The sequence below is a fragment of the Mus musculus genome, chromosome 6 (assembly GCF_000001635.26).
Source record: "Mus musculus strain C57BL/6J chromosome 6, GRCm38.p6 C57BL/6J".
NCBI lineage: Eukaryota > Metazoa > Chordata > Mammalia > Rodentia > Muridae > Mus > Mus musculus.
The window spans coordinates 83,714,968-83,739,928 of record NC_000072.6 but is presented as its reverse complement, the minus strand read 5'-3'; the positions used below and the strand labels follow the sequence as shown (position 1 = coordinate 83,739,928).

The following is a 24,961-nucleotide window of genomic DNA, read 5'->3' as shown; positions in this document are numbered from 1 at the left end:
TCTGCCCATTGTGGAATCAGAGCCTCCTTCGGGCTGCCTGTGGAAGGCAATCAATCCTTCTGCTGCCTACAGATCAGGATATAGAACTCCTTCTCCATCCAGTACCATGTCTGCCTGCACACTGCCATATGTCAAGCCGTGATGATAATGGACTGAACCTCTGAAACTGTAAGCCAGCCCCAATTAAATGTTGTGCTTATAAGAGTTGCCTGGGTCATGGTGTCTGTTCACGGCAGTGGAACAGCAAGTCCCATTTATCCCTTTTGGAATGGGAAAACTTACTTTGTGCCACCATGTACTAAAAGTGTGTAATGGCCGCTGACACCTTTAATCCCAGCACTCTAGAGGCAGAGGCTGGTGGATCTCTGAGTTTGAGACCAGCCTGGTCTGTAGAGTGAGTTCCAGGACAGCCAGGGAAATCCAGTCTCAAAAAAAAAAAAAAAAAAAAAAAAGTATGCAATTTTTAAAAAATAGGGCCTTTCAGTTTGTCTGGATCTCCCCACTTTGAGCAACTGTGGAATTGTGTAGACTTTAGGAACTCTTTTTTTTTTTTAATTATTTTCTTTTTTTTAAAGATTTATTTATTTATTATATGTAAGTACACTGCAACTGTCTTCAGACACTCCAGAAGAGGGCGTCAGATCTTGTTACAGATGGTTGTGAGCCACCACGTGGTTGCTGGGATTTGAACTCCGGACCGGGTGCTCTTACCCACTGAGCCATCTCATCAGCCCGACTTTAGGAACTCTTAAAGATTGACTAAACACATTTTACACTTACATAAGACTTATGAGACCAGGGTGGAATACTGTTGTTTAAGAGTGACATGTTTATGTGCCCAGTTAGCAATGAGGGGGATGATGGGTAATCGATTGTCACTTTGATGGATTTAGAATCACCCCACTGTACATACCTCTGGGCATCTCTGTCAGGGCATTTCCAGGGTATCAACTGAGGAGGGAGGACCCACCCTGAATGTAGGTGACAGTGATCCCCAGACTGGGGTCCCAGACTGAAGAGAGATGAGAAAGAGATCTAAGCGCCAGAGTTCACCCCAGCTTCCTGACTGAGGGTGCAGCCTGGCCAGATGCCACACATCTGTGGCTAGGCCTTCCTGCCAAGATGGACTGCACCTTCAATAAAATAAGCGAGCCAAAATAAACCTTTCCTTCCTCCCCTTGCTTCTGGGACGTGCGTGGTCACGGTAACTAGAGAAGTCAGTGGTACAATGGGCGGACAACTTCCTGAGAATCTGTAATTATTACATGAAAGTGATCTGAGGAAAATGATCTTTTCCCAAGTGCTTCCTGCTGCACAGGCCCTCTCTCCAGGCCACTCTTGCTCTGGCTTTCCTCTGATGCCCCATCAGATCTTTCACCTTGTACCATTCACCCCTTGAAGGACTTACTGCCCACCCCAACAAGTATTCTGATGTTTGAAAGGAAAGCTTACATAGGAGCATCTTAACCAGGAAAGCATGGGTGATGCAGGGCTGTGGCACCTGACCGAAGCCGTTAATGGCGGACCCATGACTGTGGACCCCAGCCCCAGTGCCTACCCCCTCCCTTTTGAGGTTCCCATTCTGCGGCACATTGAGAACAGGGACAGAAGGGAGTGAGTTGGTGATGCTGGGACCAGTTCCCTTTTTTATTTCAGTGACACATACATACTCAGACACACACACACACACGCACACGCACACGCACACGCACACGCACACGCACACGCACACGCATAGGTGCACATAGCTAGCACTCACACATCAGAAAGTACATTAGGACCAAAGTCATTTGGTTCAGTCTCTGAGCTGAGGGCAGGTGGAGAGGCACATGCGCATGCTGTGCCCACCCTTCCTCTTCCAGGCCTGCTCAGTATAGTCCACGGGGGCCAGGAGGCTAGGGTAGTGCTCTGCTGGGGACTCAAGTGTCACACAGGGATGGGACTCTTAAATGTCAGCTTTCTTGTCACTTTGGCCAGGGCTGCCTACTTTCTGTTGTTCTAGTCTGCTGTAGGGCTCAAAAGCCGAGGACCCCAGTTTGTAGCCAGCAGGCAAGTCCAGGAGTGGAGCTGAGGAAAAGCAGATGGCTGGCAGAGGGGGTGGCAGAGGGGACGACGCCGAGGCCGAGGGCATTGGATTGAGGCGTGGGGAGGAGTTTCTGGGGTCAACCAAGGAGGTGCCCCTGTGGCTGGCGGGAAGGCCTGGCAGGCCAGGGGTCAGTGCTAGGAGGCTGGGGGCCCTGGGCACGGAGAGCAGCCGGCCCTGTTCCAGAAGCCGCAGGACGTTGGAGGTGGCAAAGGCCTCGGAAGCAGAGGAGGATGCCCGCTTCTCCAGGTCTCTGCTCTGGTCCTTCTTCTGCTTGGTTCGGCGGTTCTGGAACCAGACCTTCACCTTGGGGCAGAGGGCACACAGGGGGAGCCAGAACGGGGAAAGGGGCGGGGCAAGAGGCGGAGCCAAGAGAAAAGGAGAGGAAGTTCAGAGGTGGGGTAGGGTAAAGGGGCATGAGAGTAGGGAGAGCAGGGGAGGAGAGAAGAGCAGATTGTTAGTGTCCTCTCACACCAGCCTGTACTGAGGAGCTGCGTCAAGTCTCGAGGTATAAGCAACCCTTCCTTCACTGCTGCTCTGACTGACTCTGGCCCACAGGAGCCGATTGGCTTACAGCAGGTAGAGTTTACAGGTCCTTTGCTCTCAGTCAGGCGTCTGGTCTTAGACATCACTTATGTGTAGGTATTTACCAACTGCCCTTGGCCCGGACCTCTAAACTGTGATCCAAGCCAAGCAACTAATGGCTACTTATTTATGTTAATTTAGACAGGTATCCCAGACTAGCCTCGACTTTGCTATGCAGTTGAGGCTGATCTTGAACTTCGGAACCCCCTGCTGGGGTTACAGTGCTGCCTTATAAGCCTATGCCATCACATGCGGTTGTACACCTTGCTAGGGACATAACCCAGGGCTCTGTGCATGCTGGACTGTCAACTGAGCTCTGTACCCTGTGTCACATGTACTACTCATACATGAGCAGGGACAGACCAGGGACAGCACTTGGCAGTGGAAGAGCAGGAACAATGACCCAGAGCCCTGAAGAGAAGGGTCAGGAGCCTTTCTCATCCTCCCTGGCTTTCATAGGACATCAGGGGTCCAGACTGGAGAGAAGGGCTCCAAAGTCATGACTGCTATGCTAGGAAAGCAACAAAGCCACTGTGGGCAGAGGAGGATATGACAATGACAAGGGGTGTGGCCAATGCAGATGACAAAAGTTGGGAGCAGTGTGCCCACTACTCCCTTTCCTGGCCTATGTGCAGAAGGAAAGGAAGGCATGGGTTGACTCCCAGCAGTTGTACCCTAGAGGTGAGAGAAGGCTGAGGATAGGTTGGGCTGGGGTTGGAACCGGGACCTAGCTTTTCATTTGTCATCATGTGTGGATTCTTAAGCCTGGCTGCACACAAATTTCCTGTGTACATTGTAAACTGTAAACCCTAGTGCCCAGTTCTCAGTTTGCAACTTTCTGTCGGAGTTGGGTCAGGATGGAGGCATCAGAATTTCCAGAAAACTTCAATGTGCTGCTGGTAGGTAGAGCACTCCCAACACCCTGTGCCTCTCTGTGTTCCACTATCAGTCCCAGGGCTTCCGGATGGAGGCTGCCTCATGAGGCTCCGAGTCCCCTGAACCATCTCTTCTCCTCCAAGAAGTCTTCGGTTTCTTCTGCCTCTTGTACTGACTCTTTCTGGTTCTGCTCTGTCTCTCTTCCAAGAAGCCATTGCTAGCTGACTCCTGGAGGGCCAGAGCCCTCTCCTGTGGGATGTTTCCTGGGCATTACCTGCCCCCACTGGGCTCCTTAGTGCCTTGCATAGGGTCTCTGAGGGGTGCCATCTTGGACAGCTGGATCTCAAGGAATGCTCGGTGACTTCATGTTCTGATACTGTGCTGGGCCACCAAGGCCCACTAAGGCCCACAGCAGAAGAGGGTGTGGTTTCCAGGACTGGGAGACCCCACCCCTGACCCCTGAAGAATATCTCTTTGGGCCTGAGGTTAGTGCTCAGTTCTAAGGATTGTTCACTTGAAAATAAAAGTGATATTAAACAACAATTTAGATATCAGACAAGGTCTCCCTGTAATGCTCAGGATGGTTTTGAACTCTTCTTTCTCCTCAATCTCCTGAATGTGGGGTTGATACTAGACATTAATCTTTTAAAGGCCATGGGCTCTTACTGACTCTGGGGTGTGGAAGGTGGCTTTTGTTTCATTCCTATCCTAGAGTGGTCCCTCTAGTCTGCTGCACTGGACTTCTAGGGCAGGGACAATGCACTGGTACTGAAGACAACTGCTGAAGAGCCAGAGTGGCACTTTTTTTTTTTAAAGATTCATTTATTTATACATATGAGTACACTATAGCTGTCTTCAGACACACCAGAAGAGGACATCGGATCTCATTTCAGATGGTTGTGAACCACCATGTGGTTGCTGGGAATTGAATTCAGGACCTCTGGAAGAAGTCAGTGCTCTTAACTGCTGAGCCATCTCTCCAGCCCTGTGGAACACTTTTTAAAGCGACTTGGTATCCCAGTGAGCACTCAGGCTTGGCAGCTTGCACTCAGCCCACCCATTGGCCAGGCAGGAGGAGGACCACTGACTCAGCCTCTCACCTTTCCTTCACTCAAACCTCATCTTTTCTCATTTCTTCCTCTGGGCATGTTTATTTAGGTGGTATGAGGCAAACTTTCGTGTAAGTCCAGACTGGCCTCCAACTCACTGTGTAGCCAAGGATGACTTTGAACTTTTGACCCTTCCACTTCCACCTCAAGAATTCTGGGATTACAGGTGTATCCCACCACCTTACAGTGCCGGGGATCCAGCCCAGAGCTCCACGCATGCTAGGCAAGCACACTACCAACTGAGTCACATCCCCAGCCAGCATACTACTGTTAAAACACCAGCCCTTCTTTGGAAGGGGAGGAGGGTCTGGCCTTTTCTTTACACAAGAGGGATTCAGTCCCCTCGAGATGAAGGGATGGTGACAAAGGGTGAGAAAGGGCTGAGAGGAAGAGAGAAGTCCCCAGCTCAGTCTGTCATGGTTCATTTCTTCCCAGAATCCTTTGTTATTTTTATCTGAGATCATCCTGGGTTGCCTAGGCTAGTCTTAAACTCTTGGGTCATGATCCTCCTACCTCAGCTTCCTAAGAACCTGGGACTGCAGGCTCCTGCCATTGTGCTTGGTACTCCCTGGAATCTTTGCTTCTTGGAAGCCAAGTGATCACCATCCAGAGGCACCTTTTTCTTTTGTTTGTTTTTGTTTTTTTGTTTTTCAAGACAGGGTTTCTCTGTATAGCCATGGCTGTCCTGGAACTCACTCTGTAGCCCAGGCCTCGAACTCAGAGATCTGCCTGCCTCTGCCTCCCGAGTGCTGAGATCAGAGGCACCTCTTACCTGACAATATGTCTTGTGATGGCTTGAAAAGAACAACCCCCAAAGGCTAATAATATATTTGAGTGCTTAGCCACCAGGAAGTGGCACTATTTGAAAGGATTAGAAGGATTAGGTGGAGTTGTTGGAGTAAGTGTGGCCTGGTGGGAGGAAGTGTATCTCTAGGAGTAGGCTTTGAAGTTTCAAAAGCTAAAGACAGGGGTAGTCTTTTTCTCAGCATGTGGACCAGGATGTAGCTATCAGCTACTGCTCCTGTGTTGTGTATCCTGCCACGTTCCCCTTCAATGGTGAAAATGGACTAAGCCTCTGAAACTGTAAGCCAGCCCCAATTAAATGCTTTCTTTCATAAGAGTTGTCTTGGTCATGGTGTCTCTCCACAGCATTAGAACTGTGCCTGAAGTCCTAAGCCATTCACTCCCTGCACCTTGAATGTTCTATGGCCTTTCCGTTTTCCTTACACATGAATGATCCCTTCTATTGAAACTTGACTGTTTCTCCCATCCCTTCTCTCCTCTCCTTTCATCTGTATATGTGGATTGTGAATATCCATGTCTATGAATATGGACATGTGTGAGCAATGGCCGTCATGGGGAGGTCCGAGGCCAGCCTAGGGTATTGGTCCTTGTCTTCCACCATGTTTGAGACAGGATTTCCTTGCTTTTTCACTAGACTGCAAATGACTGTGGCAAGATGGGAGTGGGGGCGGGGGGAGTCTAACTCTATCTCCCACTTCCACACGGGGCATTGGGATTACAGTGCTCACAACCAACCTTTAATGTGTGTTCTAGGATTTGAACTCAGATCTTTATGTTTATCCAACAAATACTTTTACCCATGGAATCTTCTTCTGTTTCTCTTCTTCCTTCCTTCTTTCTTTTCTTCCCTTCTTCTTTATCTTTTAAATGTTGTTTGCTTTGACATAGGGTCTCACTATGTAGTCCAGGCTGGCTTTCAGGTCTGCATGCTTCTCCCTGCACTCCAGAGTGCAAGGATTACAGGTGTGTGCCGCCACTCTTAGCCCAGCCCTCCTGTTGGCACTGTTGGCTCTGTCTTACCTGTAGTTCTGACTTTTTCCTTCATGTGTGTATGTTCCTTCCAAGTCATGCCCCTCTACATCAGCCCTTGGTTTCATACACTAAGGAGTTCCCCAGGTGCCTGGTGTTCACCACACACCAAGGAGGTCACCAGGACAGATGGTGGAAACTTGGCCTGGTTCTCACCTGAGTCTCAGAGAGGTTCAGCTGTCGGGCCAACTCAGTGCGCTCTCGGCCCACCACATACTGGCAGCGCTGGAACTCCATCTCCAGACGATACAGCTGCTCTGCTGTGAAGGAAGTACGGGTCCGCTTGGGTCGGTCGAGGTCCAGGCCCTTGGGCAAGACAATTTCCCGAATGGTCCCCTTAGCATCTGCAAGGATCATGAAGGGGGCCAGATTAATTCACTAGCTGGGTTAGATCATCTGTGTCTTTTCTCCTCTTCTTCCTTCCTCTTCTTCACAGGGTTTCACTGTGTAGCTCAGCCTGACCTTGAACTCATGGCCTGAGAAGGTTCTATTAGGAATCCTCAGGATCCTGCCTGAATACTTAATGTCAGAGAACTTGCTGAGCCTCTCTGAGCTGAGCTTCCTCTGCAACCCCATGCAAGGACTATGTAATGGATATGGAGATATATGTATGAATGGATAGATAGATGATAAGTAGATGATGGATAGATAATAGATAGATAAATAGATGGACGATAGATATGTGGATGGACAGATGATAGATAGTAGACAGAGGATAGATAGATAGATAATAGATAGGGAAGGAATGAGAGAAAGGTGGAAGAGGAAGAGAGAGGGAGGGAGACAGAAAAGATGAGGTGAGAAGAGGGAGGGAAGGAGAAAGAGGGAAGAGGAGAAGAAGGAGGTGGGGAGAGGGAGGGAGGGAGGGAGAGAGAGGAATGAGTAAGCCTCAACATAAAGGTTGGCTATCATGGCCTGGGCAGAAAGGACTCACTATGGCTCATCCAGGATTCTGTTCTCTCTGCAGAGTAAGGAATAACTGGAACAAAGAAGAAACAAACTCTCAAGTCCAGAGAAGAAGGATTAGAATGGAATGTGTTCAGTCGTAGAAGGCTTTCTGGAGACCCGGAGCCCTGCTCCCTCCTGGGGTTCATAGGAAGTTAGCTGATGAGAACAGGAGGGCAGATTTGGAACTGAAAACCCCAGGAGGCCCTCAACTGAAAACTGGTACCACCTTGTTAAGCTGCTGGGTTATCTTCCAGCCAGGGGCTTTAGTGTTTCTTTCATAGCCTCTCTGGTGCTTTGGAGTCCATTTAAGAAGAGCCAAAGAAGCTGGGCAGTGATTGCACATGCCTTTAATCCCAGCACTTAGGAGGCAGAGGCAGGTGGATTTCTGAGTTCGAGGCCAGCCTGCTCTACAGAGTGATTCCCAGGACAGCCAGGGCTACACAGAGAAACCCTGTCTCAAAAAAAAAAAAAAAGAAGAAGAAGAGGAAGAAGAAGAAGAAGAAGAAGAAGAAGAAGAAGAAGAAGAAGAAGAAGAAGAAGAAGAAGAAGAAGAAGAAGGAAAAAAGAAGAAAGAAAGAAAGAAAGAAAGAAAGAAAGAAAGAAAGAAAGGAAGGAAGGAAGGAAGAAAGAAAGAAAGAAAGAAAGAAAGAAAGAAAGAAAGAAAGAAAGAAAGAAAGAAAGAAAGAAAGAAAGAAAGAAAAAAGTGCCAAAGTCCTGCAGCCCATGAACACCATCAGCATAGAGCATCACAAAGCACCCAGAAAGGGAAAAATGTTTTAACCTAAGCTCCCCACGACTGATGTGAGATCTTTTAGCATAGGCAATAACCAGACAGTGAATCAGGCAGCCCTGTACCTGTGGGATACATTGATCACAAAAGGGAACTAGCAGCAGTTAGTTCCATGGGAGGAACAGGGGCCTGGAAACTTTACCACCACCTCAGGACGATAGGGTGCTGCACCCCTGCAATCCCAGCTCTTAGAAAATGGAAGCAGGAGGGCCAGGAGTTATAGGCCAGCCTGGCATTCAAGATACCCTGTCTTAAAACAAACAAACAAACAAACAAACAAACAAACAACAATTTAGCAACTAGTTAGCTCTTGTTCAGGAAGCCCCTGCAAATGCCACCTCCTGCTGCAACAAGGACCCCCACTTCCACCAGGGGGCGCAGAGGTGGTGTTTGCTGTGTGCTGGGAAGCTGCTCCTAAATTGGTCTATGTGCTAAGTCCCAAGAAGGCTGAGTGAGATGGGGCTGTAGATACTGCTCAGCAGTAAAAGGCGATTGCTGCTTCTGCAGAGAACCTGGGTTCTGTTCCCAGCACATGTTGGGAGGCTCACAACGCCTATAACTCCGACTTTGGGGGCGGGGGGCGGGTCCTACACTCTCTTTTGGTCTCATGGTTAAACATACACATGTGCACATATGCCAACATACATATGTGCACATATGTCCCCACAGACACTTTCACATAATTACAATATTTTTTAAAGATTTAAAAGCAAGAGACTTGTGAAAAAGTCCAGAGGTGTGAGGGTGGGGCTAACAGGGTAGTGACTCTGGTCATAACATAGACAAGCCACTGCCCTGGGCTTAAGTTTGAACCTTCCCAGTGTCTCCATGGAGATGGAACTGTCATTTCCCACTTTACAGATGAGGAGATGCCACTGTCAGTATTCAATAAACCCTAGAAACACCCTGATTATGCCCAGAGTAGAAAGATACTCCTGAAATCCTCCCACTAGGGTGATATTAGTGGGAAGACTCAAGTTCAAGGCTAGCCTAGGCTCCATAGTGAGCCTTTCTTCACAAACGGTAACAGCACCAAGCAGGGTCTGGAGATGTAGGTCAGTGGAGCAGCTTGCCTAGTGGGCACAAGGTTCAGTCCCCAACGTGCAAACACAGCTGCCGCCCACCCTTGCTTGACTTCACGAACACACTGTGGGTCAGCTTTAATATAGTGGCCAACAATCTCACTTTAGCAATGAGTCAAGAAGGAATCTTCTAGAGTAGATTCCCATTGTTCCTTTGGAGAACACATGACAGGACATCTGTTGGGGATGCTGCCTGCTGTGCAGCCCCAGAGGACGGTGGTCCTACTTTTAGAATCTCGACTCCAGATAGGTAGCCTTAGCCGCTCCTTCTGACTCCCATGCCGTGCCCTGACCTTACGGCTTCCATTTGCCCCAGTGGATGTTCAGCCCTCAGGGTGAGCTCTGGCTCAGATCCATCTCACCTTCATGTTCAGTCAGCCCTGGAAGCAGGTGAGTGGGGGGTGGGGTGATGTGGGGGTGGGAAGAAGGACATCACTACTGAGATGAGACTCCCTGAGCCCTCCTGCCAGCCCAGGTCCCACCCAGGCTCTGAGCCCAGTATGTCTGATGGATACGGGTCTTCCTATTGGGGTGCTGCAGGAAGCATGGGTCTCTCAGGACCACCTAGCACCTCAGGTCCAGTACTTTCCATATTCCAGAATAACAGCATTTATGACAACCTTGGGAAGGGGTTGGCAAGCTTCCACCATTGCCAGCGGTGAGATGAGACCAAAGGCTTCCTTCCAACTCTCAGAGAGCCTGTCAGCAAAGGTGCAGGTCTGATCAGTGTGTCTGCTGGAACAGGCAGGAGGAAGGTTGCTTATGCTTGGTAATGTAGGCTTCAAACGTTTCCCGGGCGGGCCCCTGAGCTACCCTGAGATTTCTGAGCCTGAACACCATGAGGTCAAGCCATATCTGGGTACGCCCACCGCCACCTCTGTGGGTGACTAAGGTCAGCTCTCTCACTCAGGGCTGCTACACAAGAAAGGCAACCCCTGCTTCACCACCGGGCATCAAGCCACACATAGGAGCACAGAGAAAGATGTTCTGCATCAGTAGTGTTCGAGGAAGCAAGTTAGAGCCACAGGGCGGTGCAGCTGTTAGAACAGAAGGATTTACAAATGCGGTGGTGGGAGGGAGGGGAGAAAAGCACATGCCACAGAGGAAAGGAGGAAGGGAGGAGAAGAGGAGGAACACTGGAGGCCGCACAGGCGCCTGAGGACGCAGACTCTGGGCTTCCGGTAAAATGGTTCAGCCCCCCTGGAAGCCTGTGGTTACTGAGTTAAAGAAACAACCAACAAATAGTTTTATTATATATATTTGTGTGTGTGTGTGTGTGTGTGTGTGTGTGTGTGTGCTTTGCTTGTATTCATGCACATACAATATGTGTTGCATCGAGGCCAGAAGAAGGTATTTGATCTCCTGGAACTGGAGCTGCAGGCTGTTGTGAACTGCCACGTGGGTGCTGGGAATCGAACCCAGGTCCTCTGGAAGAGCAGTCAGTGGCCTTAACAGATGGGCTATCTTTCCAGACCCTGTTTCGTTTTCTAGATTGGGTCTCATGATTCTAGGCTGTCCACAGCTCTGTGTAGCTAGAGATGACCCTGAACTCCTGATCTTCCTGCTGGGATTCCAGGCACATCCTATGCCACCATGCCTGGTTTGTTTGGTGCTCTGAATTAAGCCCAGGGCTTCATGCATTACAGACAAATGCTCTAGCAACTGAGCTACACCTCCAGCCCCCAAATTTTCTTTTATTGGCCTCCAAAAGGAAATAAGATGTTTTTCAGCATGTGGCTGGTTGGAGAAACTATGCTAAAGCCATAAATGAGCTACTCGCTCGGCAGTGAAGAAGGGTCACGGTTGATAAGCTTGGTGTGCACAGTGAGGAAGCTGGGCCTGGAGAAAGCCATGGCTCAGTGGTTAAGAGCACTGGTAAGCTCTTCCAGAAGACCTGGGTTCTAATCTCAGCACACTCATTTGTGACTCTAGCTCCAGGGGATCTGATGCCCTCTTCTGGCCTTCCTGGGTACTACATGCATGTGGTGCACAGCTGTACCTGCAGGCAAAACACTTCTATATGTGGAAAATAAAACAAATAGAAGTCAGTCTCCAGATGTTATGTGCACATACTTCTGATTATATAACATCAAAATGTTATTAGGAAAACAGAGAGCAGAGCAGTGACTGACAGAGATTTGACAAAGAGAGCATTGCAAAGCTCTTTGCAAGCCAGAAGTGCTGGTTTGTGTGTGCGTGTGATTTTAATTCCAGGAGAAGTGCGTGGATCTCTGTGAGTTCAAGGACAGCCTGGATTACATAGGTACAATTCCAGGACAGAGATGGGCTCAGCAGTTAAGAACACTTGCTGCTCTTGGAAAGGACTCGTGTTTGGTTCCCAGGAGCCAGGTCAGAACTTGCCTGTAACTCTACCTGCAAGGGACCTGCCTCTGGCCTCTGAGGGCACCTATACTTTTGTGCCCATACCACACAGAGACATATACAGAATTAAAAATAAGTCTTTACATTTTTTTAAGAAAGAAAGAAAAAAAGCCCTTTGTGGTAAGACAACACATCTGTATTTCAGCTGCTTTATGAACGTACGAGCGTGACAAGGGATCACAGGACTGCTAGACATAGACATGAGGGACAGTGCAAATAGATGGAGCTTGGAAGGCCTATGGCTGTTTCTCAGATTGTCCCCCTCACAAGTTTCTTTGTGATTTTTTCTTGTTTGCTTTTTGTTTTGCTTTGTGGTTTTGAGGCAAAAACTCCCGAAATCCAGGTTATCCTGGAACTCTCTATGTACCCGAGCTGGTCTTGAACTCCTGACCCTCATTGCTCCTGGCTCCTGAGTGCTAGGATTATATGTGTGCAGCACCAGGCCTGACTCTGTCCTCTGTCCTTGATAATGTGCTGTGAATATTCTTAATGAGGGAAGCCAGGCTGGGTGGTAGAAACTCGAGATCGTTCTGCACCGGTTGTACATCTTCTTGTGGCTCTAAGGATTTCAAAATATGAAGTTAACAACAGCAGAATCAAACAACAAAGCCAGGGGACTGTGTTGTCACCAGATACATAGATTTATCCATGGAGAGAGAGGGCAGTAATGGTCCCCTGTGTCTCTGTGTACCCCGAGGCTGTAAGATGGTTTAAAACAGCACATGAGAAATGCCTGCCATTTCAAAACTTATTTTAACGTTTACTAGGAACAATTTAACCCAAGTGTAGGTTAAATTTGAATGAAAATGTGCCCTATGGGTTCAGATGGTTGGGTTGAACACTTAGTCCCCAGTAGGTGGCGATGTTTGGTTCTAGGAAGTGTGGTCTTGCTGGAGCAAGTATGTCACTGGGAGCAGGCTTTGAGGTCTCAAAAGCCACAGAGAGTTCCCAGTACACACTTTCTGCCTAGTGATTGCAGTTCAAGATGTGAGGTCTCAGTTTGCAAGTCGAGCTGTCCTGTCTGCCTGTTGCTATGCTTCCCTGCCAGGATGGTAATGAACTCTGCTTCCTCAGCAACCATAAGCCCAAACAAACCCTTTCTATTACAAGTTGCCTCGGTCCTGGTGTTTCATCACAGCAACAGAAAAGTAACTGATACACAACGATTTTACCTGGCTCAGACGAGGCTAAAGCGAATATTCAGTTTTAGAGCCATAGAGATGGCTCAGCATGTAAAGGGGCTTGCTGCCAAGCCTGATGACCTGAGTTCAATTCCTGGAACAGACACACACGGTGGAAGAGACCCAATTCCTGAAAACCGTCCTCTGACCTTCACACATACCTCTCCCAGTTAATAAAGAAATGTGCAAAAGTGCACTATACTAAAACACTAAGTAAATAAGCGGACTATGGTTATGTCAGAAACGGAATGTGCTCACATGGCTGTGCCAGAGGGCAGTAGGATGAAGGGCACACTCAGGCAATAGGATGGAGGGCACACTCACTGCCAGACATGTGTGTACAGTAGTGGGCTATGGTTAGAGACATTCTAGAGCTATCCACCACCACCACTCTGCCCCAAATGTGTATTCCACTGGGCCCAGAAGAGGCTGTCCGAGCCCCTGGAGCCGGAGTTAGAAGAAGTAGGTTGTGAGCCATGCAAAATGGGTGCTATGATTCAGGTCCTCTACAAGAGCGGCAAGTGTTCTTAACTACGGAGCCATTCCTCCAGCCTGTAAGGGACATTCCAAATGAGGACCTGTTACGGTGATAAGCAAACTTAAATATACTGGTGACTACAAATTATTTATTTAGAATAAGATTAAGTGACAATTTCCTCATGCCATTATGCTTCAAGTGAGCAACTCATCAATTGCAAAGGGCTGGAGAGATGGCTCAGCGGTCAGAGCACTGACTGCTCTTCCAGAGGTCCTGAGTTCAAGTCCCAGCAAACACTCGATGGCTCAGTAATGAGATCTGATGCCCTCTTCCGGTGTGTCTGAAGACAGCCACAGTGAATTTACATGCATAAAATAAATAAATCTTTTTAAAAAAATTGGTGAATTAAAAATGGTAAAAATTAAAAGGGTGTCTTGACAGTGGTGGCACACGCCTTTCATACCAGCACTTGGGAGGCAGAGGTTACACAAGAGACCCTGCAAGGATGATAATAAAAAATCTTTTCAAGGCATACTCAACATTACCCTCAGGAAAACGGCTGAACACACTGTGAGCCATACTATAAAATATCTAACACACTGTGAGCCATACTATAAAATATCTAACAGCAGTGAAAAGGGATGAGGTGATGAGCATGTGAGCTGACACTGAGTGTAAGAAAGTAATGTATAAGATAACACATTTAGGATGGGCTGGAGAGATGGCTCAGCAGTTAAGAGCACTTGCTGCTCTTACAGAGGTCCTGAGTTCAGTTCGCAGCACCCACACGGTGACTCAGCAACCATCTGTAATGGGACCTGATGCCCTCTTCTACTGTGTCTAAAGATAGTGACAGTGTACTCATTACATAAAATAAATAAATCTAGAGAAATACTATACTTTTGAAATACATTGAAATATATTGAAAAAACACTACTGTTGAAAAATAGTACAATTCTATCACATTTATGTCAATAAGGATAATCTTAACATATTCAACCATTCAATTCATATTTATCATTGTATCAGTTGTAGAGTCTGAGGACACAGGGACCAACAAAGTAGACAAGGTTCTGTTTCCAGAGGTCCTGTGTCAGGATGGGGGAGAAATAATACATTTAAATTATTTTTAAATGTTTTTAATTTTAAATGTCTAAATTTAAAAATAAAAGCAGCCAGGCGGTGGTGGTGCATGCCTTTAATACCACCACTTGGGAGGCAGAGGCAAGTGGATTTCTGAGTTCGTAGCCAGCCTGGTCTACAGAGTGAGTTCCAGGACAGCCAGGGCTACACAGAGAAACCCTGTCTTGAAAAACCAAATAAATAAATAAATAAATAAATAAAGCATTTATTTTAAAATATATCTAATTATTTTTCAATAAAAAATTAGTCTTAAAATGGTCAAAGTAACAATGGGAGCAGAGAAGATAATTAAACAAACCAGGAAGCTTCAAACCCAATCTCCAGGCCAAACAGGGTTCCTCTGGCCTGTCTCACATAGGTCCCTGAAGGGCTCCCTGATGTCACTTCCTACCTCGTCCAGGTAGTGAACTCGCCCCTTTCTGCTTGAAGCTGTGTGTGAGTGGTTCTGTTATTGTTCATCCTCCCTTTGTTTTTATGAGACAAGGTCATGCTGTGTAGCCCAGGCTGTCCTTGAGCTCAGCAGTCTCCCTGCTTCGGCCTCTGGGATTACAGGTGTATACCGCCAGACTTGGCTTTAATGTGTTGACTTCTAGGAAGATAAAGTTCTTTCTGCCTTGATCCAGAAATATTATGTTGCCACTATAAAAATTCCTTGTGGAGAATTCACTCTCAAGTTTACTGGGGGTTTTTAAATAGTTAAGATGAAGTCTTTCAAAAGGAATAGGCAAGATTCAATATGTTAGAGACACCTGTCCAGCCAGTTCTATTGCAGGACTAATTAGCCTAGCTGTCCATCAACAGCTGAATGGACAGAGAAAATGTACTGCATATTACACAATGGAGTTTGTGCAGCCATAAGGAGAATCAACATATAAAGTTTGCAATAAAATGGATGTAAACAGAAATCATTATATTAATTGAAATAAGACAAATTCGGAAAACAAATTCAAATACAGAATACAAATTCAGAATACAATATATATATGTGTGTGTGTGTGTGTGTGTGTGTGTGTGTGTGTGTGTGTATGATATAAAAGTACAAGCAAGACTAGGGGAACAAATAGGAATAATGAATGGGGGAGAAATGGAAGGGAGGCACATGGATAACAGACCCACAAGGTTTCTGCTCCCCCCCCCCCACACACACAGCGTGGATGCTTTACTGAGAATCATCATCCCAGTCTCTAAAAAATGGCTCTGTGAACCCATCACCGTGGTCAATGATTACATGACTATACAAATCATCACACTAGAGCTGGGCGTGGTGGTGCACTTGAGAGGCAGACTCAGGAAGATGTCTGTAAAAACAAGGCCAGCCTGGTCTATATAAGGAATTCCAGGACAGCCGGAACATAGAGAGACTCCATCTCCATTTCCCTCCCTCTCTCTCTCTGTCTCTCTCTCTCTCTGTCTCTCTCTCTCTCTGTCTCTCTCTGTCTCTCTCTCTCTCTCTTTCTCTCTCTCTGTCTCTCTTTCTCACACACACACACACCACACACAAAGGAGACAATTCTTACGTCACCACACAGCAACATCTATCACAAATCAAGAGTCACTAGAGTGGTGTGACTCTGGGAAGAGAGTCTCCAAGCAGAGCCACAGGCCCTCAGGGATCTTTTGCATGCATACCAAATTAACACTTAAATGTGAAAAATAGAGCTTCAAAAATCAAAGAAACACACGCGCGTGCATACACAGGCATAAAACACAAAAAGGAAAACAAGGACCAAGGAGACTAATTATGAGCAAATTCTTCTGCAGGAAGTGAGAGAGTTAAGCGCAGAGACTCATAACTTGCGGAATAGTCAGAACATACCCAGATGCTCAAAACCAGGGCCAAAACTGGGCAGTCCGGTGGAAAACTGAACAAGTTATCCAGAGGAGACGCAGCACACTCGGCAAATTAAAAGAAAAAGTGTGGGTGAGGAGATGGCTCGGTGGCTACGAGTGCTGCCTGCTCCTTTAGATGGCCTGGCTTTGATTGCCAACGCCCACATGGCAGCTCACGGTTGCCCAGAATTCTAGTTTCAGATTATCTGATACCCTCTCCAGATTTTCACGGCCACCAGACACACATGTGGTGCACAGACATTCACTCAGGAAAAACTCCTACACATAAAATAATAATAATACCTAGTAAATTATTTATACTTTATACTATAGAATTATTATGTTTTATTGGGTATTTTATTATTGCATTTATTGTAAATATATTTTGATATATTGATTATATATTTGTTATATATACTGTAAAATATAAGATTATAATATATTGTATTTTAATATAATATATATTATATAATAATAAATGTGTATACATAGAAATAAACAAAGCTTTAGAAAAAAGATAAAATGGGAAAGTGCTCAGGCTCAGGGAGAGTCAGGAAGGGGCCGGGAGAACAGCTCGGGAGATTGCTTTCGGGTTGCTGAGACATCATTATTTTATTCCTCAGACTAGGAAATTGCTGGCTAGAGTCAGGGCAATTAGGTTCTCTGAGGCTGTTAATAGAAACACAAATCCATACAATATGAGAAGTACTGGGGTTTGGGGGTGCAACTGCAGCTCTATTCATAATAGCCAAGATATGGGTTCTGCCTAGGTGCCCATCAACAGACGAGCAGATAAACAGAGTGTGGTAACACAATGGAGTTTTATTCAGCCATAAAGAAGAATTAAACTGGGCGCCAGTGAGAGCTCAGTGGGTAAGGCGTTTGCCACGGAGTCTGGTGACCTGGTTTCCATCTCCCGGATCCACTCGGTGGAAGGAGAGAGCAGACTCACAGGAAGTTGTCCTTTGACCTCCACACAAGGGCTGTGACATGCCATGCATGCACACAGAGATAAATAAATGGAATTTTCAATTAAAGAAGCATGCTTTAAATTAGTCAGTTACCAGAAAATAAATGTGGCTAGAAGTTGTTGTATTAATGGAAGTTAAATGACATTAAACAGAATCAGAAAGACAAAGGACACGTGTTCTCTCTCTCGATTTTAGGTCCTAGAATTGTTCCTATACACTGAAAACCATGAAGAAGAGAAACAGGAAGTGGGGTAAAAGGGGAGAGAAGAGAAGGAACTAAAGGGAGGGATTGAGGCTCCTGCTAGGATCAGAGTGTGCATTGGAGAGCCATTTTCTGTGTGAAAACCAGTACCACATAAAATCAATAAACCAATAAACAAGCAAACAAACAGCAATAAATACACAGCCCTTCTTAGAACCCTTGAAGAGCTTTCCATCCTACAGCAACACTGGAAATTTGACGAAGTCAAATTCATCCTAATGGGGTTCCATTAAAACAAGCAAATAAACAAAAATGTGTCAAAGCTTGGTAAGAGGAGAGAGACTGATGAGCCCAGAGAGCCCTTGGCTTCTCTGGAGCAGTTAGTAAGGATGAGGACTGTCCTCATCGACTAACCTGGATGGACATTCACCAGACATGGCCAAGGGCAGCATCAGGGATGTGTGAGGTTGTGTGGGTGTGTATGCATGTGCGTGTTTGTGTGCACTTTTTTTTTGTTTGTACAGTAAACTCCCTGTGTGTTCGTGCGTTCCCACACGGGAGCACTCTGACAGGATAAACATCTCCCTGTCTGTTCCCTCTGAAGACTAGAAGTTGATCAGAGTAGGAAAATTTCTCTCACCATCCTATGTATAATTTTTTAACCCCCAATCCTGTGCTGAGGAAGACCCTAGTTCCTTGAGCACACAGGAGAAGTGCTCTCCTGCTGTTCTCCCAACCTTCACCCCAAACTCTCAGACTCTTTAGCTGTGTGTTTGTGTGCATATTCAAGGATTCAAGCGAATGCAGATCAAGTTGTTTAGTTAACAATTTCCTAAACAATGCAATTCCATAACTATTAACAGCATTTGCAAGGCATTGGGTACCCTGGGTAAGGACAAAAGACAAGAGGTGTGGGTGGCTCATGAGCAAACCCTGCACCTTCCCTCCTTCCCTCCCTCCCTCCTTCTTCCTCCTCTCCTCCCTCTCTCCTTCCTTCCTTCCCTCCCTCCTTTCCTCCTTCCCTTTTTTTCCTCCTTCCCTTTTTTAATGTGAAATGCTTTACAAATGTTCATGTCACCCTTGCACAGGGGTCATGCTAATCCCTGTGTCTTTCCAAGTTTAATATGCATATGCATGTGCTGATGCCACACCCAACATCCTTTTCATAAGTGAGAAGTATCTTCCTGTGGTGTGTGACAATTCCGGCATTTCCTCCCTCCTCTCTCTGTCCCTCCCTCCGTCTCTCCCTCCTTCACTCCTTCCTTCCAGGTCTAATCAGGGACTAAAATCTAGAGTCCCCAATGGAGACAGTCATTAGATGTGATGACAGTTTCAACTCCAATTCACACACAAAATAAATCTCAGAAAGATTTTAAAAAAGAAAAGGACCCAAGGGATGTCTGCAACACAAGCCACAGAAAGAGGGCTTGTTTCCTTAGTGTATAAATAGCCTTTCAAGGCTGGAGAGAGAGGCTCAGCCACTGATAGCATGCCTGTTCTAGCAAGGACCCCAGGTCCCACCACCAGCACCACATGGTGCCTTGAAAGCATTCATAGGCACACATACATACAGGCAGGCTAAACGTTCATACACACAAAATAAGTAATCTTAAATTAAAAAAAAATGCTCTTCCAAACTTGAAATAACAGAAGCCAATTCAACACGTAAATAATTAATGCACAGTGGAGAAAATGAAAATGCAGAATACTGAGTAAGACTGACTAACCTCACTAGCAGTGAGGTTTTGTTTGTTTGTTTGTTCACCTGAAAAGATTTTACTCTAAAAGTTAAAGAATGACGTCAGTTAGGAGGAAGCAGTGAATGACTTATGTATTCTTGCTTGCTGGGAACATGAGCTAGCATGTTTTGGCATAAAGTACATAAATACCTATAATGGCTTTGTTGTGTTTTTAGAATTTTGCAACTAGGAATTTATCTTGTAATTGTAACCATACCATGCATCTGTGAAATGATTGTAGGCATGTTGTTATGATGATTTCAAGCATATACAGAATTAAGAGAACAGTACAGTGGATGGACACTGTCCAGTGTTCACTGTCATCATGACAGGGACAGTCCTATTTCTTTGGTATGGCCACATTTTTAAACAAAACATCATGTTACTTCACCCACAAAAAGAGTACTGTTACTGCAACGAACATTAATGTCCACGTCAAGTGTGGTGGGGCCACCTGCAACTCCAGCACCCAGGAGGCTGAGGTAGGAGAATTACTGCAAGTTCAGGGATAGGCACCATTTTAAAACAAAGCAAAACAAAATAACGACAAAACCCAGGCAACAATTCTTTAATATAATGAAAGATCTCACAGGCTATTATATTTTCCAAAATAAGATTAAAAATAAAATGACTGGTTTAAATTAAGATGCAGCTTTGAGGCTGGGGAGATGGCTCACTGGCAAAAGCACTTGTTCTGAAAGCTCAGGGACCTAAGTTTCAGTCCCCAGCACCCACACAGAAAGATGTCTTGTGCCTGAAACCCTAGCACTTGAGGTCAGAGACAAGTGGATCTGAACTCATCAGCCAGCCTGACAGATATGGCAAAATGTCGAGCTTCCAGTTCAGTGAGAGACCCTGTCTCAGGGCAATTAGACAGAAAGGGAGAGTGAGGACATTATGCCTTGTCCTGCTCTGACCTCTGCATGTACTTGCACCAGGTGCTCAGGGCACGCATTCACACACACACACACACACACACAAACACACACACACACACACACACACACACAGAGAGAGAGAGAGAGAGAGAGAAAGAGAGAGAGAGAGAAAGGTTAGCATTGTAAAAAAGAAAGAGAACCAACCTGAATACCCATCAATAGGAGGTTAGTTTAAAAAAATAACATGCTACCTACACACAATGGCACAGTGTATAATTTATTCAAAAATGAATGAAATCATTCTAGATATATTTCCACACATATTTGCTAAACGAGAAAAGGAGTTTGTGAAAACATTGCATGACTTTTCATACATAACTCATATGCATATGCTTTTCAGTTACTAGAGACATCCTTGGAGCAGACGTAGATCACGCAGGAAAGTAAGGGAGCCCCGTCCCCCAATATATGGCAAGGCAAACTTGCCTGATGGACTTTATGACTCAAAGACATCATACTGCTCAGAAAACAAAGGCCATCACAAAACTGAGAAGCAAGCTATAAACTAGAATAACCACAAAAGCATTGAAAGCAATGGTGTGTGTGTGTGTGTGTGTGTGTGTGTGTGTGTGTGTGTGTGTGTGTGTGTAATACAGATGTCAAAAGGAAGTCAGCAGCAGCCACTGGGCTCACAGGGGAAGACACTCAGCTTCCTTAACAGAAGTGAAGTTAGACGCCAGTTACTCAGAGTCTCAAAGATCCACAATGTTAAGGAATGGGCAAAGGTAGAGGTGAGAATTACTAGATTTTTTTTTTCAGAATAATTTGATAATACCTATGTCCATGCAAATAGGCCAGGTGTGGTGGCTTTTCCATAGAATGGGGAATGGAGACAGAGAACCCAGAATGAGAGATCAACTTAGCTACATAACGAATTTTAGGTCAGCCTGGGCTACATACACGGACTGCTTTAAAATGCCAAAACCAAGGGGCCAGCAGATGACTCAGCTGTCAAGCCCGAGGACCTTCCCCTGGGTTCCATCCCTGCTTCCACAAGGCAGAGAGATCTGACCTCCAAACGTTTACTCACATTCACACATGCAATAAGTAAGTAAACAAACAAACATGTAAAAACCAAACCAGAGGCTGGAGAGATGACTTAACAGTTAGGAGTATATTACTCTCTTGTAAAAAGAGCATACTGTTCTTGCAAAGGACTAAAGGGTGGTTCCCAGTTGACAACTGTCTGTAGTCTGTAGCTCCAGCTCCAGGGGGTCCAATAACCTCTTTTGGCCTCATATACATGCACATGTGCACACGCATGCACACACATACACTCACACACACTGAAGAATAAAATTGTAAAATATTTAGCAAGAACAATTCACCCTAAATCAACAAACTTAGCAAAATAAAACAAGTCATAAGAAAGGGCTAGGAAAACCTAGGGGTTTGGCCAGCATCTGGGGTGCAGAGGAGGATGTGGAAAAAGTGACTGTCCCCTCATTCTTGGTAGGAAAGTAAATTGTCACCACCAAGAGCAGTTTGGAATTAACTTTCAAGTTATAAACATAGACACCCTTTGACCCAGTAACCCACTTTGAGGAACTCCCTCAAAGAATTTACCCACCAAGTGGAGCTAAACATAACAAACAAAACAGCCAAGTTTATTTACTGCATAGTATATGCAATAGCAATAGCCCAATGTCTTAATAGCACACTAGCTATGTGACATATCCATACAAAGAAAAACCGTACATTTGTTAAATACAGGCAAGGATTCTTTATATATAAAACGCAGTGGGAGGAAAGTAAACACATAGCTGTATAGATGTGTAAAACCATGCAAATGATCTAAAAGAGTGGATTACAAGGCAATGAAAATGGCTGCCATCTTACCATAGAGTTTAAAAAGGAGGTGGGGACTGGGGTGGTGAGAAGGCTCAGCAGGTTCTAGGCAGAGATCTGGGGAGATACAACCTGAGTTCCCTCCCCAGGACTCAGACTATAGGCAGGAACAAGCTCTTGACAATTGTCCTCTGCGTGTGTGTGTGTGTGTGTGTGTGTGTGTGTGTGTGTGCGCGCGCGCGCGCGCGCCAGCAAAAGAAAAAATGTATAATAAAACAAACAAACGGGTACCTGTGAAGGAAGTTCTGGTGAATTCCCCACTTGACAATTAAATGAAGTATTTTAAATATGTATGCCTTTCAAATCAGCACTTTTTTCACTGAAACATTAAAAATATCTACGCAAAGCCAGGAGCCTTAGGAATTCATTTCACTGTATTTACACTAAATCAGACCAAGTGCAGGTCCTTCCCACCCTACATAATTAGCTTACTCAATGGTCAAAGGACACAGAGCTGTTGGAACTGCAAATGCCCAAGACAGTTAAAAAATTTCACCGATGACTTTCAAAATAGCCTGAGGAAAGTGCGTGGAAGGGCAAGGAGGAGGCTTCTGGCTTTCTTCCCCCTCCGGTTCTGCCTTCCTGTGAAGTGTGTATTCGGAAATGAAAGCCTGCTAGGCCATGAAGCTGAGTACGGCCTGCCCAAGCTGGACCTTGAGGACAGGATCCTCCCTGCAGCTCCAGAGTCGGTGAGGCCAAGCCTCCAGGGAAAGAGGGAGCAACTCTTTTTCTAAGACATCGCATCTTATGGGTGCATGGGTGGGGTGCATGCAGACTTAGCTAGTGGTTTCAGCTAGGTCGTTCTTAGATTTTTGTTGTTGTTGTTGTTTTGATTTTTGTTTTACTTTTGTTTTTGGTAGACTTGGAGGCTGACCTTGAAGCTGAGGTAATCTTCCTGTCTCTACCTCCTATAGCCTGCTGGCATTACCAACCCAGCCACTACTCTGGTCAGCCAGTTTTGGTTATTTTTGCTGGTCGAGCCTCGTAGAAGCGTCCGCTGTGGCTCTGCACTTCCTAAGACCTTGCAATAGACTCCTATGCTTTCACAGCGCTCCCTCCCCAACTCTCTGTCTCTGTCTCCCGCCCCCCCCCCTCCATCCCCTCTTGCACAGGCACACAGATGCACAGGAAAAAAAATTAAGGTTGTCCAGTCTTAGTTTTTAACGATTCTCAAAGTTAGAAAATTTAAAAATAAGATGCTGTCAATCTCATAGTTTAACAGTTAAGCTACATGCTTCTCCTGTCCACATGAATGTGTAACGCAAAAAAAAAAAAAAAAAAAAAAAAGGAATTTCAGAACATTTGTTTGGGAGTGGTCATTAACCGTCTCATGCCTAGAAAATAGGTAAAAGTAACAAATGGACATTTTTCATTTATTTGGCAAATGTTTGATTGCCTGTTGTGGGCTGGGAACGGAAAAATGGCATGGACTTAGCAGACACGGTGTCCACCTCTCCTACTCGGTTTCTACGGGCACTCAAAAAATAAAATAAAATAAAATAAAATAAAATAAAATAAAATAAAATAAAAAAATTCAGAAATCTGACCCCCTGCTCTCCTGACGCTCGATCGATCCTCACGCTGGATCGCCGCACGATCCAGGAGTCCAGTGCGGGTCAGTTTTGCAGCCATGAGTCTTAGGAGACAGCAAATCTCCAGGCTAAGATATATCGTAGGCTCAATCATGCAGGTACACAGGGGTACACATTGGTGTCTGTGGACAGAGTCAAGAAGAAAGGAGGGCATAGCTCAGAGAGCAAAGGGTTTGCTAGGGCAGTGCCTCTTCAGGCTGACACCCGGCTTCAGTTCACAGTCTTGAGGCCTGGACTTGATTGCGTTCATCCTTGACCAGGAAGGCCGTATCCGTCCCAGGATCGCTGGCCCCTCTACGCAGTGTCCAGACCGCTGCAGGCGTCTGCAGGAGGTGGAAGAGCCTTAACCGCCATTCCAGATTCAGGGAGGAAGAGCCCCGCTCTTAGGCTACCCTGGGTCTCGGGGGAAGAGTTTGCTGGCCTCCGCGTCTTTCCTCCGACCTGCGTGCAGAACAGGGGCCTTCACAGTCTCCGGGTCTCAGGAGAACCAGGTTCTCTCAGTTTGTCTCAAATTAAACAAACCGGAAAAAGAAGGACAAAACCAAAACAAAACAAAACACCCCACAGGCTCCCCCTGTCGCCCCCGATTAAAATGGAATGGGAGAAATGTATCCAACCAGGAGAGGAACCGGAGGCAGAGACAGTCGAGCCATGGCGTCTAGGCCTATGGGATGCATGGATAACCTTTCTCAAGCCTCATCGTGAAGATGAGTTTGGAGGCGGAGCCCGCCTGCATCTCGATCCATACTCTCAGTTCCAGCATTCCAAAGATTTGTCCTCAGCACCCAGTCGTTGGGTCCCTTGGATGTGGGAATCCACCGCGACTATGGAGAAGAAAGCTCGAGAGAAGAGAGCCATTTAACTCGCCCCCACAGTTTTCTGAAAATGAGTCTTGGGCGGAAAAGAGGTAACAATGCCACGTTCTGCCACCTGCTTCAGTTTCCTGTGGGGTGAGAGGGTGGTTAGAACATAGAGGGGGGAATACAGACTCAAATCAAGGGCAGCACAAACCAGCGGTGAGAATGCGGGTCTCCGGCCACCCACAATCGAAATAATAGTGAAAATATAAAACGAAACACCACTGAAAAAAGTTAAAAGGACTCCTCGCAAATACTAAAAATCTTAAGAATTAAACTTCAAATTTTCCGAAAGCGCGATTTTCTAAACGGTTCTACAGCCCACAACATACATATGTTTCGAGCGTATGCGGGGCAAGGTTTCCGAATGTATCCACAGAGTGAGATATGGAGGCCTCCTCAGAGGCCCGGGATTGGTTGGGGCTTTGCCCAGCTCTCTGCAGTCCAACGCTGCCTGGGGTTTGCTGCACAGCGCCTGCTCAGCAGGACCAGGC

At 46.1% G+C, this 24,961-nt stretch overlaps 1 protein-coding gene and 1 pseudogene across 1 annotated transcript in view; both read right to left on the bottom strand.

Annotated features, from left to right (window-relative positions):
- Nucleotides 1–1,615: 1,615 nt before the first annotated feature.
- Nucleotides 1,616–24,961, bottom strand: part of Vax2 (ventral anterior homeobox 2) — a 27,075-nt gene continuing 3,729 nt past the window's right edge. Inside the window, exons 2-3 of the mRNA NM_011912.4 lie at nt 6,643–6,830; nt 1,616–2,389 (exon numbers count right to left, since the gene is read on the bottom strand). Of these exons, the coding sequence (NP_036042.1) occupies nt 1,946–2,389; nt 6,643–6,830 (632 nt within the window). The 3' untranslated portion in view covers nt 1,616–1,945. The remainder of the gene's footprint in view (nt 2,390–6,642; nt 6,831–24,961) is intronic.
- On the bottom strand, nt 18,537–18,633 carry Gm25054 (annotated as a pseudogene).